This window comes from Mobula hypostoma, chromosome 11 (assembly GCF_963921235.1).
Source record: "Mobula hypostoma chromosome 11, sMobHyp1.1, whole genome shotgun sequence".
In the NCBI taxonomy this organism is placed as follows: domain Eukaryota; kingdom Metazoa; phylum Chordata; class Chondrichthyes; order Myliobatiformes; family Myliobatidae; genus Mobula; species Mobula hypostoma.
In genome coordinates this window covers 48698450-48715862 of record NC_086107.1, presented here as the reverse complement: position 1 = coordinate 48715862, position 17413 = coordinate 48698450, and the positions used below count along the sequence as shown (strand labels likewise).

The following is a 17413-nucleotide window of genomic DNA, read 5'->3' as shown; positions in this document are numbered from 1 at the left end:
GCTATTGGAATCTGAAGGATTGAATTTAATAAGAAATCTATGAGAAAAGGAGTAAAATCCATTATTCGGGGCCCAGTGTACTCTGCTAATACGTAAAACAGATAACTTTGATCATCCAAAGAATGTTTGCAATTTTCATTATCTCTTCAGATGGGAGGATAATTGATGTCCTTGCACACACCTTCCACTCTACTTGTGATTGGCTTCTATGGACCCCCACTGGAGGAACTCAAAAGTTTGATAGTCTTGCATCAGAAATTCCCATCTGACCATGAAGATGTCACAGTTTTTCTAAGTAGGAGTTAAAGAGCTTATTGGCTTCTCTGTAATCCTATGAATCCTGTGTCATACCTTGGAGTAGGTTGCCCTTTGGAAGTTTGGTGATGATGAGGCTTACTCAAAGCTGGTTGAAGGAGCTGGCTGCCTCAAGATTGAGGGACCTTGGCCTGGGAAGAGACCCTAACAATTGCTCGTCCATCCTATCAGCAAAAATGGAGACTTTTCAGCAATGACAGCATTGTGCTCTGAATTTCCTACTGTAAGATCACCCAGTCTCTTACAGTAGGCCCTTCTGCTTACTGGAGGGAAGCATCACTGCTGCATGCTAGATCAATGGTTCGGTGCCAAACTGAGGTTTTGGACTGCCAACAGTGTTAAACCAATAGCTAGATGTTGTGTTGATGCACTGAAATTGCTGAGGATTTTGCCACTGATATATGCCTACCCCTGATGGGTTTGCCCAAAGGTAGGAGGAGCGATCAATGTTGACCAGAGTTTCATTGTGAATCCTGATTTTTAGGGTGTGGTATTCGGTAGCAGATGAAAGTTAGTGTGGACGTTTGATCTATGGATATTTAGTGGGCCCCCTATCTCTAGTACATTTTTTTAAAAAAAAGAACAAATCACTGATGGTTTGAAGTTCAGCCTCTGACTGGAAAGGAACACAAAAAATATTTATATACTGTAGTTGGGGCAATCTTGGTCTTGAACTGGAATTGATGAAGGATGAACAGTTCCCTGTTAGTCCCATAGATTAACTCCACTCCAGAGGGCCAGTGCTTTGGCTGGAGGTGAAAGAAATTTGACAGGATGGCTGGACTTATAACAGAACCTTGCAGGACTCTTTGCAATGAGACTGGGTCTGCTGAAGATTCCAGATCTCATGCCACTGTACAGCAAAGCAACGATAGTGACAAACTTTATTAGATAACCAAATCTGAACAGAATTCTCCATAATCCCACTCAGTTAATCAAGTTGATGACTTTTACAAGGTCCCAGAAGATGAGATGTCAGTGCTGCTTTCTAGGGCTTGCTGTAAGGATCATGACGACTGTGGCTATGAATGGGAGAATATGCGTTCTAAATCCGAAGGAGCCCTTTGGTCACTAAGGAGGAGAATGTCTCATAACATCTTTTCCTGTGATGGACAGCAAAGAGAGCACAGTGTAATCACTCCAATCAGTTGACTTCTTTCAGAGCACCTGGTATACCTTCCTCTTCCTCACCAAAGACACTCGCAAATTTCTACACATTTACCATGGACAGCATTCTAACTGGCTGCATCACCGTCTGGTAAAGTGGGAGGGTGGGGGGGGGCGGGGAAGGGAAAGGCTACTGCAGAGGATTGAGATAAGCTGCAGAGAGCTGTAAACTTAGTCAGCTCCTTCATGGGTACTAGCCTCCATAGTATCCAAGTCATCTTCAAGGAACGATGCCTCAAAAAGGTACCCCCGTCAACCAGGATATGCCTTGTTCTCATTGCTAACATCAGGAAGGAGGTACAGAATCCTGAAGGCACACACTCAATGATTCAGGAACAGCTTCTTCCCCTCTACCATCCAATTTCTGAATAGACATTGAACCCATGAACACTACCTCATTACTTTTTTAATTTTTAATTTTTGCATTACTTATTTAATGTAATTATTTAAAATATATATTTATATATCTATATACAGTATATTCTTACTGTAATTCACATTTGCTTTTCTATTATATATTGCAATGTATTGCTGCCACAAAGACAACAAGTTTCATAACCTATGCCAGTGATATTAAACCTCATTCTGACTCTCATTCTGAGAGAGATGGAGTTATGAACTCACACCACATTCACTTTTTCACTATGTGTTGTTTTGGGCTGTGGCCGGGATTTTGTCTGCTTTGAGGGCTTGTTTTTTCCCAAGAGGATGGATGGCAGATTCACCTTCTTACGAAGTTATAAGGTTGTAACATGCAACAAGCTCTGGAATGGAGTTTTGGGCAATGGCACCAAAGGCTGAGTTTTAGGTAGGATGCCTTCCCAAGGGCTCCCATCAGGCAGGCACAGTCTCCCCATCCCCGATGAGCTGTCAGTTTTCCTTCTGGTCAAGTACTTAGCTATCTTAGACTTGTGATGGTCTTGACAGCAGAAAAGAATGCAAGAGTGTTCAGCTAACTCAACTGCATTATGTACACCCTCCATCCAGATCTTCAGATATCTGCAGACTATCTACAATACCACCATGACCCCCACCCTAATTCTGTTCTTGAGCTGTGGAGACCGAAGATGCACATGCAAATTAGTAACATTTAATTTAAATATTCCTGATTAAATCAGATAAGAACTTTTACTTTATCTGGCAGCCAATTTCAATTTATTTCCATTGGATTGCTATACAAGCATCACATTAACCGAGCATGTTTTTGTGGGTGGATCTTCTATTCACAAACTAGGACACCTGCGGAAATCTCTTGTTGCACAGTGCCGGCGTCTCACAGCTGACTCCATACTGAATGGAAAACTGTACCACAGCCTTCACCTGGGAAAAACTCAGCTCAGCGCAGTATCCACAGGAAGATCTATCCGGTTCTTCAAAGGAAGAATGCTTTAAATGCCGGTAAAAAGTCCACAAAGGACTAACTTTGAAAACTAATTTATGAGGAGGGGTAGGCATTCGGTTAGATGCCTATCTTCTGGATTTGATAGCCCAGGGATTTCAAAGGGCTAAGTCGTAAGATTCCAAAACTACTTCCAGAGAACATCAGGTTAAAATTCTGTTACAATTATCTCGTGTTCTGTTCCTTCCTGTACTCTGGCTTAAACAACAGAGGAGTATGGAAAAACATATTGAGTCATAATCCTTTTGTACAACATGTCCAGCAAATTTTGTAACTTGCATTTGTTGTATAAATGGAGTAACTGAATAGAGTACAGCTTGAGATTTAGACCTCTGCATGCATTCTGGACCTCTCGCCCACCACAATCCCCAGAATCTTCTGCTCACTGTGAACTGATAATGAAAGATAGCTCCAAGATGTGGCATTACCACAAGAAGGTATGTGCATTATTCTGATTAGCTTATCTTCCCCACTTGCACCATTCCCGAAAAGCCCTTTATCTCCCATTTCCAAATGTAATATGACTATTACAAGCACCTGATCGTGGAAACATAACTGCAGCATGAAATCAGTAAGTCGGGAAGGACCGAGCCAGATGGCACCATCCCCTCTGAAGGTGCAGCGCCAGAGGCAGGTTCCTCTGGAGATGTCCAGTGCACACTAGAGTCATAAAATGAAAACTGACACAAAGGGTGACAGGAACAATGAGGCTTTCAGCTTCCATAGGGTGAAAAACCCTTAATGAAGTGCAGGTACCTCACTGCTCATGCTCACCAAGTGCAAAAGCATTCCTCTTTTAGTGTCTCCTCGTATCAAAACTACATCACCAAGCTGATGGAAAATTATTATAAATTAGAACCATAGAACATTACAGCACAGAAACAGGCCTTTTGGCCCTTCTTGGCTGTGCCGAACCATTTTTCTGCCTAGTCCCACTGACCTGCACCTGGACCATATCCCTCCACACACCTCTCAGCCATGTACCTGTCCAAGTTTTTCTTAAATGTTAAAAGTGAGCCCGCATTTACCACTTCATCTGGCAGCTCATTCCACACTCCCAGCACTCTCTGTGTGAAGAAGCCCCCACTAATGTTCCCATTAAACTTTTCCCCCTTCACCCTTAACACATGTCCTCTGGTTTTTCTCCCCCAGCCTCAGTGGAAAAAGCCTGCTTGCATTCACTCTATCTATACCCATCATAATTTTATATACCTCTGTCAAATCTCCCCTCATTCTTCCATGCTCCAGGGAATAAAGTCCGAACCTATTCAACCTTTCTCTGTAACTTTTTCTCAAGTCCCGGCAACATCCTTGTAAACCTTCTCTGCACTCTTTCAACCTTATTAATATCCTTCCTGTAATTTGGTGACCAAAACTGAACACAATATTCCAAATTTGGCCTCACCAATGCCTTATACAATCTCACCATAACATTCCAACTCTTATACTCAATACTTTGATTTATAAAGGCCAATGTACTAAAAGTTCTCTTTATGACCCTATCTACCTGTGACGCCACTTTTAGGGAATTTTGTATATGTATTCCCAGATCCCTCGGTTCTACTGCACTCTGCAGTGCCCTACCATTTACCTTGTATATTCTACCTTGGTTTGTCCTTCCAAAGTGCAATACCTCACACTTGTCTGTATTAAACTCCATCTGCCATTTTTCAGCCCATTTTTCCAGCTGGTCCAAATCCCTCTGCAAGCTTTGAAAACCTTCTTCACTGTCCACTATACCTCCAATCTTTGTATCATCAGCAAATTTGCTGAACCAACTTATCACATTATCATCCAGATTATTGATATAGATGACAAATAACAATGGACCCAGCATTGATCCCTGTGGCACACCACTAGTCACAGGCCTCCACTCGGAGAAGCAATTCTCTACCACCACTCTCTGGCTTCTTCCACTGAGCCAATGTCTAATCCAATTTACTACCTCACCATGTATACCTAGCGACTGAATCTTCCTAACTAACCTCCCATGCGGGACCTTGTCAAAGGCCTTACTGAACTCCATGCAGACAACATCCACTGCCTTCCCTTCATCCACTTTCCCGGTAATCTCCTCGAAAAACTCTAATAGATTGGGTAAACATGACCAATTGTTCACGAGCAAGGACCTACTGGTTTTCCTTAGTGGTTAGGTGGCTCTCAAACACTGGAGTGGAAGTGCTGCTAGCATAGGACCCATTGTCATCCTCGTCATATCGCCGTGCTTCACGTGCCCGACGCCGGCGCTCACGGGCTATCTCCTCCTCGTCCTCTATACTCCTCTGTGCAGTCAACCTAGGAAAAGAGCAATTTGAAATTATATTAATCTGCTCACAGTAGACGGCAAATTAAATGGCAGAAAGATCAACATTAGCGAGTACTGCATTTTCACTTGCGTAGGGAAGAAGTTCTGGACGAATAATTGCAGAAAGCATGCTGATTACACTAAAATATTTTTTCTCAATTGCTTATGATCAGATTCGAAAGCCAAAGAAAAAAAAACTGGGTTTCTGAAGATACAAAAATCATCATTTTATCTCCTCCAGAAGCACATGGGATTGAGGCAGGGATTGGAACAATGCAGGTGGGGTAAATGGGAGGGAGGAGGATGCAACACAAAGGCCAAGTCATTACTCCCCAGTAACCAGGCAGCTTAACACTCAAGGATATGTGTCATAACACATGTTGAAAGTGCCCCTCGAAAAACAGTCAGACTTAAATTCCAGCACCCACCCTGATCTCCTCCTGTAAGTAAAGGCTATTCAAATGGTTTTTTTTGTCAAACAGAAGTGGTTTCTCTTTCCTTACATCCTCAGCACCCACAAGGATGGCTGTTCCTCAGTTCTTCAGCTTCTTCTCTCCAGATAGCCTTTTCTGATCTCTTTGCCTCACCACTTTCTTGATCTGTGACCATTTTACTTCCTCTTTGGAAATGCATCAGATTTTGTGATCACATTGATTTGCACGGAATTCCAAATTGTTGTGAAAAACAACAAGCTTTCAGTAGATACTCAAAACCTAGAAATTAGTATTCACATTTTTTTCTGGTGCTAATGAACTCCTTAATGTGCTTCTTATATTCATTACCACCTGTCCAAAACATTACTTGTGAACTCAATTGGTTCACAAGCGTTTGCCCATGTTAGTTATGTCTTTCCTCTTGTCTCTGACCTCAGGAAGTAATAGAAATCGCTCCACAATACAAGGTTTCAGTTTAACCTCGCTTATAGAGGAAGGAGAGGCTGAAAGAGTCCTTCACGGGCAAAGGAACCTGTACAGACTTCTGAAGAGGTAAGGTGCAGGAGGGCAGAGTGAAGACAATAGAGTGCTCCATAAAGGCCTGTAATTTAGAGAGCAGTCCAATGCCTCTTCCAAATTTGAATGCAAAAGTTGCACTTATCAAAAATGTCACAAGTGGTATGTCTCAGTAGAAGGAGCCTGGAGGGACCTTGAGGCAAGGTTTCAGGGCATGAGGATGACTTGAGGTTCACCCTGAGAGCTGGTGGCTGGGTGGGTGGGTGTGAGTGAGGTGGAAAATTGGAAATCTAAACTGGGGAGAATAAATTGGGCTATAATACAATTTTTCTTAAAGTAAACCATGGTTGACAGTCAGTGCATACTAGATGGGCTAAAGGCCTGTTTCTGTGCTGTCAGACTATGAGAAATGAAAAGGAACTGCCTGATGCCACGTACATTGGTACACAACCTCCCAACCAAGTCATCCATCTTATACATGACTGACATTAACATACTAAGAACATCAAATTTGGCTAATGCCACTTGAAATAATGTTTGTTTCTGCAGTTCATTTTCTTAGTCTTCAGTTTCTTAATATACAGTTGTAGAAACTTACTTTGTGATGATTACAGGTTTTAAATGATAATGATACAATTAGTGGAAACAAACAGGAGGATACCACAGTAACCAGATTACAACCTAGGTAGTTATCAGAATACACAGTGAATGGGATGCCTAAATCCCAATATATCATACATTAACAAACTTGTCCTTATCAGAAGATACCTTAACAAAGATGGAACACAATTGTCTGTAGTTCATGAATTTGTTTGCTTAGAGTGATCAGGCTTTCTACAAAGGCTCTCTTACACTCCTATCAAACCTTTGCAGAGGATCAAGGAAACTGCACTGAACGCCGAGATCTTTTCACACTGTTTGCAATTTGTCTGACAATCTTTCAACACAGCTACCAGTGAGGCTGGAAAAACATACAGACTTGTTCAATGTGACACTCACACCATAAAGAGACCACATTCAACATGGCTTCTTCAGCTGTAGTCTGAGGTAATTATTTCACTGACATTAGCCAGCCAAGGCAAGGGTTTTGATTACTAACAGACATGTACATTTGGCAAAATAATCTCTGAATTCACTTAAGTACTACAAACAATGTATATCATTCGAGTATTGAGGATTGACTTAATCTAATCAAGACCACCCTAGCTGAGACTGCACAAGAGCCCATCAACATGCAATGGTGTGTAAGTGCTTGTAAGTACCTTTATCTTTTGCTATGTGAGCTCTCGAGAATTGTAGCGTTGTTCCAAAAATCTAAATCTTGATACAGTTGTAAGCTTGTGACAAAGACCCAGCAAACATAAAGACCAAGAGGGGTGAGAATAAAAGGAGTGGGTGAGTAAAAGGGGAGGCATAAAGGGAGAGGAAAGGCTGCAAAAAAAAGGGAAGGGGAGGAAACAGCAAAGGAGAAAAGAGCAAAAGGAATAGAGTAAAGGTGAAAGGAAGAAGGTGAAAGGAAGGAGAGGGTGAAAGAAAGGAAAAAAAAGAGGGAGGAGGAATGCCTGCACACATTTTTATAGCATCCCAAGTAGGCACTTTGAAGGTGTTTCATTACATATTCATTAGCGGCTATTTTACACAAACATGATCAGTTAATATGTATGGATGGATCCCACACAGTAAAGAAAATCTTAACTTCTAGGACAGCCCAAATTGCCAACATGTCAGTGATTGGAAGCTTACCCTATACTCTAGTTCTTAACTGTAGTGGGCAGAAGGGTCATACCAGGTTTGGTCCTCTGCCCAATCTCTCCCCATGGTTCTTTCCTCTGGATGGAGTGGGGGGTGGTGTTGGGGGCGTTGAATGAGCTGATGTCTCTTACCCAATGATTTTCCATAAACTGGAGTGGCCTCACAGGCAACAGCTTTAAACTGTTCCTAAACATGTCCAGTTGTCAGTAACAATTAAAACTATTGAAATAGGTGTAAGTATTTTCCAAATACAATGGATTTTGGTTAACTGGGCCATTACTTAATTGGGGGCAGCCACTTACTTGGAGCAACTCTTAAAGAACAAAAACATTAAGAAAATAGTCCAGTTTCCCTTTGTTCATTTGGACACTATGCTGCTTAATTGAGACTGGAGACTGTTGCCAATCAGTTTCTAAATAACGCCCGTTGCATGTGGCTGTTAGACTCTACACCGTGCTTAGAGCAAACAGTTTTTAAATAGCATCAGTCGTGTGCGTGTGTTATGTTATCCATTTGAGTAAGTGGACGTTAATTTTGTTCATTATTCTGACTTAAAATTTCAGCCCCTTGCCAAGATGCCATGAAAAGATCTGACACTAGTCGAAAAAGTTACCCTACTGGCCCAAGTTAAAAGCTATCACTCATCATCAACTGGCAGATATAACTGGAGTGCCAAAATCTATAATTGCACGCTTGATATATCTACATGATAAACTGCAAGAAGAATGGGCATTACATGAGAGACAACAGGGAACATTCCTAAAAAACAGAAGTGTGAAGGTAAGAATCAACATGTTGAGGGGGACATCGGTCAATGGCTTTCCATTGTAACTAGAGGAGGGGTGTGTGTGTGTGTGTGTGTGTGTGTGTGTGTGTGTGTGTCAGTAGGCCAATGTTTAAAGAAAAACAAGTCAGGAGAGCTAGCTAAGAAGCTGATCACAAAGATTTTAAAGCAAAAGATGGCAGGTTGTCTCAATTAAAATGATGGTACCACATTAAATTCAAGAAAGCACACGGCGAGGAAGGTAGTGCTGATGCTGTAAGTGCAGAAACTGGAAAATCTACAAAACTCCCCAACTTGCTTCAAATATTTTGTCTAGATGATAAGTCTTTTTTTTAATTGTGCCACGCCGAACAGTTCCCTTGGCTACATACTTGAAAAGCTGCAGCTCCTTACACCAGCCAAACTGAGCTGGCTGACAGCTGTTGGGTTACACTACCAAATATGGGATTAGTGGAATTATTCATTATCCAATCTCCTGAGCACCAATACTTAGATCTGCCTGAGATTTGTATCTAGGGAATAGGAACAAGAGGAAACAGACAGATTAAGTTGCAAAATAAATATCTGTAGGATGTAAGGAGAAAGAATAAATTACTGGAGTAATTCCGTGGGTCAGCCAGCACACGTGGAGGTAGAGGGGCCGTCATTGTTAGGTCAAGAACCTATGAAGGGACTCGACCTGAAACGTCAACCATCCCTCTCTGCCTCCACATATACTGCCCGATTTTTTTTTGCTCCAGATTACAAGGTGGCCTACGGGGAAGAAGTCATCTCTCTGACATAGTGGGTGTCAAGAAAACAACCTCTCCCTCAATGTCGCAAAAACAAAGGAGCTGGTTGTGGATTACAGGAGGAATGGGCTAACCCCTATTGACATCAGTGGATCTGGGGTTGAAAGGTAATCAGCTTTAAGTTCCTTGGGATCCACATCACCGAGGACCTCACCTGGTCTGTACACACCAGCTGTGTGGTAAAAAAGGCATAACAGTGCCTCTTTCACCTCAGGTGGTTGAAGAAGTTTGGTATGGACCCCCAAATCCTAAGAACTTTCTACAAGGGCACAATTGAGAGCATCTTGACTGGCTGCATCATTGCCTGGTATGGGGGCTGTACCTCCCTTAATTGCAGGATTCTGCGCAGAGTGGTGCAGTCAGCCCAGCGCATCCATAGTTGTGAACTTCCCTTGATTCACGACTTTTATAAAGAGAAGTGTGTAAAAAGGGCCAGAAGGGTCATTGGGAACCTTAAGTCACCCCAACCACAAACTGTTCCAGCTGCCACCATCTGGGAAATGGTACCGCAGCATAAAAGCCAAGACCAACAGCTTCTTCCAACAGGCCATCAGATTGATTATCTCACACTGATTTGAGTGTATTTCTGTTACAATGACTGTCCTATTTATTATAAATTACTATTATTGCAGATTGCACATTTAGACAGAGATGTAACATAAAGATATTTACTCCTCATGTATGCGAAGGACGTGAGAGATAAAGTCAATTCATTTCAAAAAAATACAGCATCGACAGCCTCTTGCATCTCTGCAGGGTGTTCCTTGATAGACAGCATATATAATTTTGGTCTGCCTTGGAAACTTAGCAATTTTCAAAATCTCTTCTACATTTTGCTTCTTTCCAAAGGATGCTGCCTCAGGAGGGATAAGTCCATGGCCACTACTCAGCCCAAGCTGTCTCACTTTACTGAGAGCTTTCACATTTCTTAGAAGGTTCAGACTCAAGTCTTTTCCATTGTGTTCCACTGGCTACCTATAAATCAGCAAAAAAAATCTTCCAGGCCCTCCCCGTTTCTGAGATTTTCAGTCTCCATCAGTCAACATTCAAAATTTGGTAACATCTTGAATGACATGTCAAGCATCAGAACAATCATCCTGTTCCCTTATGTGCTAGAAATATACCAACATTATTTGACAACTATGTATCAAGTGTTAGTCATCATTGCTCAGATGAATTCAGAAAATTGCAGGATCAAGTCTACTATTTTGAAACAGAAGTTTACTCTGATCTCTTGAGCAACATGGTTTGAACTTAACATTTTCTTGATAGTAGGGAGCAGTTTATACAACATTGTGCTGACAAATTAACTATATTACAACAAAGATTCCACATAAAGTTCTTCATTGGTATACAATGCTAGATTATCAGCAGTCACACGGAAGCTATTATATCAGCCTTTCTTAACTAAGAAATTGTTGCACCCCATTGAGGGATTTTAAGATGATGTTTGGTGAGTGCACTGTGCCCCAACACTGTTTCATTAGCTCAGCAGGAAATATGGGCTGTAATCATTCTCCAATAAATTTTGACTGCAATTGAGACAATCTATCTGCTCTTACCAGTTCCCCTCTATCACCACTCTCCTCCGTCTAGCGGAATTAGTCCTTACTCTCAATAATTTCTCCTTTGGCTCCTCCCACTTCCTCCAAACTAAAGGTGCAGCCATGGGCCCCCATATGAGTCCCAGCTATGCCTGCCTTTTTGTTGGCTTTGTGGAACAGTCCATGTCCCAAGCCTATACTGCTATCCGTCCCCCACTTTTCTTTTGCTACATCGACAACTGCACTGGCGCTGCTTCCTGCAAGCATGCTGAGCTCATTGACTTCATTAACTTTGCCTCCAACTTTCACCCTGCCCTCAAATTTACCTGGTCCATTTCTGACATCTCCCTCCCCTTTCTTGATCTTTCTGTCTCTATTTCTGGAGACAGCTTATCTACTGATGCCTATGGACTCTCACAGCTACTTGGACTATTCCTCTTCCCGCCATCTCTTGCAAAAATGACATCCCCTTCTCCCAATTCCTCTGTCTCCACCACATCTGCTCTCAGGATGAGGCTTTTCATTCCAGGACGAAGGAGACATCTTCCTTTTTTAAAGAAAAGGGCTTCCCTTCCTCCACCATCAACTCTGCCCTCAAACACATCTCTCCCATTTCACGCACATCTGCTCTCACCCCATCCTCCTGACACCCCACTAGGGATAGGCTTCCCCTTGTCCTCACCTACCACCCCACCAGCCTCCAGATCCAACATATAATTCTCCGTAACTTCCACCACCTCCAACGGGATCCCACCACCAAGCACATCTTTCCCTCCCCTCTCTTTCTGCTTTCTGCAGGGATTTCTCCGTACGCAACTCCCTTGTCCATTCGTCCCCCCCATCCCTTCTCACCGATCTCCCTCACGGCACTTGTCCTTGTAAGCGGAACAAGTGCTACACATGCCCTTACACATCCTCCCTCACCACCATTCAAGGCCCTAGACAGTCCTTCCAGGTGAGGCATCTCTTCACCTGTGAGGCAGCTGGGGTGATATACTGCGTCTGGTGCTCCCGGTGCGGCCTTCTATATATTGGTGAGACCCGATGCAGATAGGAGACCTTTTCTCTGAACACCTACGCTGTCTGCCAGAGAAAGCAGGATCTCCCAGTGGCCACACATTTTAATTCCACGTCCCATTCTGATATGTCAATCCATGGCCTCCTCTACTGTAAAGATGAAGCCACACTCAGGTTGGAGGAACAACACCTTATATTTCGTCTGGGTAGCCTCCAACCTGATGGCATGAACATTGATTTCTCTAACATCCATTAATGCCCCTCCTCCCCTTCTTACCCCAACCCTTATTTATCTATTTATTTATTTGTTTGTTATTTTTTTCCTCTCGCTTTTTTTTCCTCTCTCTGTCCCTCTCACAATGTTGTTTGTTGTTGTTCGTCCATCGTACGTCGATGAGGACCTCGACACCATTATTGATGGTGTCGAGACTAGCGCGTGATTTGGATTTAAGTGAGGGAGAGTTGCGCAGCGTCAGCCTCACTCTCTCTTCCCAATTCCCATCTGGATCCAGTGGCAAGACAGAGTCGAGACGGCTGGAGATGGGACTAGGCGCAGTGGATGACCAGGACGTCTTCTGTGTCTTGTCCTGCTCTACACATTCCACGACGCTTGCAGAGATTGCCTTCTTGACCGTTGGACCTTCCATTGGTCTCGTCCACTCAATCTGCTGGAGTCTGTCTTCACATGCTGGGATAGACAACTCCCTATCTCACCGAGGGTTTGAGACCCGTCAGCTACCCTCACCTGGTTTAGCCGGCTTGTCGAAGCCGTTGCCCGGCGTGTGGCCACTGTCGCATGCAAACAGCTACAGGGAGCCACAGGTGAGAGCTGAGTGCCAGGTGGGGACCAAAGGTGGACTAACCCCCTTGAAAAGGACGCAACATGTTACCCCACCAGAGGTGCTACCCCTCCCCAACACCCCTGACACCCCTCTCACAAAAACTCCTTGCCTGCTCTCTATCTTCCCCTGGTGCTCCCCTCCCCCCTTTCTTTCTCCCTAGGCCTCCCGCCCCGTGATCCTCTCCCTTCTCCAGCCTTGTATCCCTTTTGCCAATCAACTTTCCAGCTCTCAGCTCCATCCCTCCCCCTCCTGTCTTCTCCTATCATTTCTGATCTCCCCTCCCCCTCCCACTTTCAAATCTCTTACTATCTCTTCTTTCAGTTAGTCCTGACGAAGGGTCTCGGCCCGAAACGTCGACTGTACCTCTTCCTATAGATGCTGCCTGGCCTGCTGCATTCCACCACCATTTTGTGTGTGTGTTGCTTAATCTATCTGCTCTTCCCAGTTTCTTAATTGGATCAACGCAATCAGAGCAGAAAGACCCCAAGACAATTCTGTTTCTACTGATCCCAGCCAATTAAACCTGGAGCTTGACATACTGGTTGGTATCTGATCTAGTCACAGTCAATGTAGAGGTAAAGAATACAGCGAAAGATTTGACATTAGTTGAATTGAATTGACTTTATTACTTACATCCTTCACATACATGAGTAAAATCTTTACGTTACATCTCCGTGTAAATGTGAAATGTGCAATTTATAGTCATTTATAATAAATAGTATGTACAACAGGACTGTCAATTTAACATAGAAATACAGTTTGTGTCAGCATGAATTAATTAATCTGATGGCCTGGTGGAAGAAGCTGTCTCGGAGCCTGTTGGTCCTGGCTTTAATGCTGCAGTACCGTTTCCCAGATGGTAGCAGTTTGTGGTTGGGGTGACTCAGGTCCCCAATGATCCTTCAGGCCCTTTTTACACACTTGTCTTTGTATAGTGGGAAGTTCACAACTACAGATGCGCTGGGCTGTCCGCACCACTCTCTGCAGAGACCTGCGATTGAGGAAAGCACAGTTCCCATACCAGGCAGTCAGGATGCTCTCAATCATGCTCCTATAGAAAGTTCTTAGGATTTGGGGTCCACACCAAACTTCTTCAACCGTCTGAAGTTAAAGAGGCGCTGTTGCGCCTTTTTCACCACACAGCCGGCATGTACAGATCATGTGAGATCCTCAGTGACGTTTACACCGAAGAACTTAAAGCTGGACATTCTCACATTAGGAATATGGGTGAAGACCTGGAAGCCTCCTGGAAATGGCAATTCAATGCACAATTGGAAAATAATGGGAAATTCCGAGTATGAAGACAAGGAAGAAACTGGGACAATCCAACTCATGGCGGCGCTTGCCATAACAACTCCCGTACCTCATGAGTGCAGGAGACAATAAAGCTTCCTAAATGCTTTAAGATGGCTATTAAAGAAATTTCAGATACTGAAATAAAATTAAATATTCAACATCTCCAAATGGAGATGAAAGAAGTTTCTGGGGAAAAAAATAGATTTGCTGGCAGAGGGTAAGCCTGCACACTAAGTAGGGAAGTGGCCCACAAGATGAATTATCACTTTATTAGTTGAAATTGTCAAGGATTTTGGCCTTTGAACTGTTGCTTTGAAAATGACCATGAACAAACAGAAGTTCAACAGGGAATAAACCCTCTTGGTTGCCTTTTGTTCTGATTTTTCTAAGACAGCTCTGTGAAACAAATGCATTTTCACAGACATAAATATCTCACAGGCAGCACCTATCAATATGTCCCCACCCTGGCTACTGTTTCACTTTTATACAGACTGAATGGAATTTCAGTTTGCTTGTAATTCTGTGAATGTGCGGAGGGAGACAGATGCCTTTGATACAATGTAATTAAGTTCCTAAAAATAGCTGGCATCTAGCAAATTGTAAAGAGCTTGTCATCGCCATTGCAACAGGATTAATTTCCAACACCACCACCCACCCACCCCCACACACACACACAGGAATGATAATACTTCGCACTTATTTTTCCACCTCAAATGAGGCTGAGAAACTAGAGATTAGTGTATTGACCATTTGTTTTTTTTTGGCAAAACAAAATGCACCTATATTGGAATCCACACTAACAATAACACCCCTGGACACCAGATGGAACTGACTTCAGCTTGATTTTTTACTTTCCCATTGGGCCAAAGAAAATAAAAGACCATGTGGTCACAGGTTCAGTCCCTACTAAGTGTCTGATTGCAATGAAGTCTTATAAGTGCACTATAATTGTCCTCAATAGCATGAAATTAAGATTGACATAATCTCAAACAACAGGAATTCTGCAGATGCTGGAAATTCAAGCAACACACATAAAAGTTGCTGGTGAACGCAGCAGGCCAGGCAGCATCTCTAGGAAGAGGTGCAGTCGACGTTTCAGGCCGAGACCCTTCGTCAGGACTAACTGAAGGAAGCATAATCTATTCATTTCTGGCTCTTGGACACTTCTGATCTAGATGCAATGAGCCTTGCACAATGCACTGTCTGTTCAGCTTCCAGGAGGTCCTAAGTGATGGGGTATTTATGAAATAAGGAAAGTCTTACAAAACAACAAAACACGACATATGTCGGAGATAATAAACTCGATTCCGATTCTGAAAAATCTATTATCATATTACTCCGCTCAATGTTTAGGGAAGCATACCTGCAGATTTGTGGATCTGTACCAAAAGGCAGGAGTTAACATCCTCTAATTGAGGGGAAAAGGAAACTGGTTAAAAATATACAACACACATCAAAGTTGCTGGTAAACGCAGCAGGCCAGCAGCATCTCTAGGAAGAGGTACAGTCGACGTTTCGGGCCAAGACCCTTCGTCAGGACTAACTGAAGGAAGAGCTAGTAAGAGATTTGAAAGTGGGAGGGGGAGGGGAGGGGGAGATCCAAAATGATAGGAGAAGACAGGAGGGGGAGGGATGGAGCCAAGAGCTGGACAGGTGATTGGCAAAAGGGATATGAGAGGATTATGGGACAAGAGGCCCAGGGAGAAGGAAAAAGGGGGAGGGGGAACCCAGAGAATGGGCAAGGGGTATAGTCAGAGGGACAGAGGGAGAAAAAGGAGAGAGAGAGAAAGAATGTGTGTATATAAGTAAATAATGGATGGGGTACGAGGGAGAGGTGGGGCAATAGCGGAAGTTAGAGAAGTCAATGTTCATGCCATCAGGTTGGAGGCTACCCAGATGGAATATAAGGTGTTGTTCCTCCAACCTGAGTGTGGCTTCATCATGACAGTAGAGGAGGCCATGGATAGACATATCAGAATGGGAATTGGATGTGGAATTAAAATGTGTGGCCACTGGGAGATCCTGCTTTCTCTGGCGGACAGAGCATAGGTGTTCAGCAAAACGGTCTCCCAGTCTACGTCGGGTCTCGCCAATATATAGAAGGCCACATCAGGAGCACTGGACGCAGTATATCACACCAGCCGACTCACAGGTGAAGTGTCGCCTCACTTGGAAGGACTGTCTGGGGCCCTGAATGGTGGTAAGGGAGGAAGTGTAAGGGCATGTGTAGCACTTGTTCCGCTGAAGCCACACTCAGGTTGGAGGAACAACACCTTATATTCCGTCTGGGTAGCCTCCAACCTGATGGCATGAACATTGACTTCTCTAACTTCCACTAATGCCCCACCTCCCCCTCGTACCCCATCCATTATTTATATACACACATTCTTTCTCTCTCTCTCTCTCCTTTTTCTCCCTCTGTCCCTCTGACTATACCCCTTGCCCATCCTCTGGGTTCCCTCCCACTTCCTTCTCCCTGGGCCTCCTGTCCCATGATCCTCTCATATCCCTTTTGCCAATCAACTGTCCAGCTCTTGGCTCCAACCCTCCCCCTCCTGTCTTCTCCTATCATTTTGGATCTCCCCCTCCCCCTCCCACGTTCAAATCTCTTACTAGCTCTTCCTTCAGTTAGTCCTGACGAAGAGTCTCGGCCCGAAACCTCTTCCTAGAGATGCTGCCTGGCCTGCTGCGTTCACCAGCAACTTTGATGTGTGTTGCTTGAATTTCCAGCATCTGCAGAATTCCTCGTGTTTACGTGGTTAAAAATATGGCAGTTCTGAACCATATTGAAGGATGGGGGCACAGGGTGTGGGATTAATTTTAGGCAAACAATGGCCCAACATGTTAAACTGCTACTGCTGCAGCAGAGGACACAGTTTCCCTTATGAGCAATGGTGAGGTATGGCTATTCAGGATATGATGACCAGAATTGGGAGGCACTGGTTGATTACCAGTAGTTTGGACGTTGGCATTGAACTAAGTTAACAAATTTCACGACACATGCCGGTGGTAATAAACCTGATTCTGAGTGAGGCCTGAATGCCTGGTTGTGAATGGATGGGAACTAACAATCAGGCTTTATGAAGAGAAGTGATGGTGGGGTGAATATCATGAACAGGCAGACACGATTTAGGGTCTTGTGGGTACAGAGAAATTAACACCCAATACCATTGGGAAGGCAAGTATTTAATTATTGGGTACCCTAGTCCTGTGTACTGAGAAGAACACATCTTGGCAGTGCCCCCTGGAAA

General features: G+C 43.7%; 1 protein-coding gene across 2 annotated transcripts in view; it reads right to left on the bottom strand.

Moving 5' to 3' along the window:
- The window catches only part of lsp1a (lymphocyte specific protein 1 a), a 191446-nt gene that overhangs the window by 114988 nt on the left and 59045 nt on the right, over positions 1-17413 (bottom strand). For both annotated transcript variants that reach the window (XM_063062014.1, XM_063062013.1), the window contains exon 2: positions 5015-5176. In XM_063062014.1, the coding sequence (XP_062918084.1) occupies positions 5015-5176 (162 nt within the window). The remainder of the gene's footprint in view (positions 1-5014; positions 5177-17413) is intronic.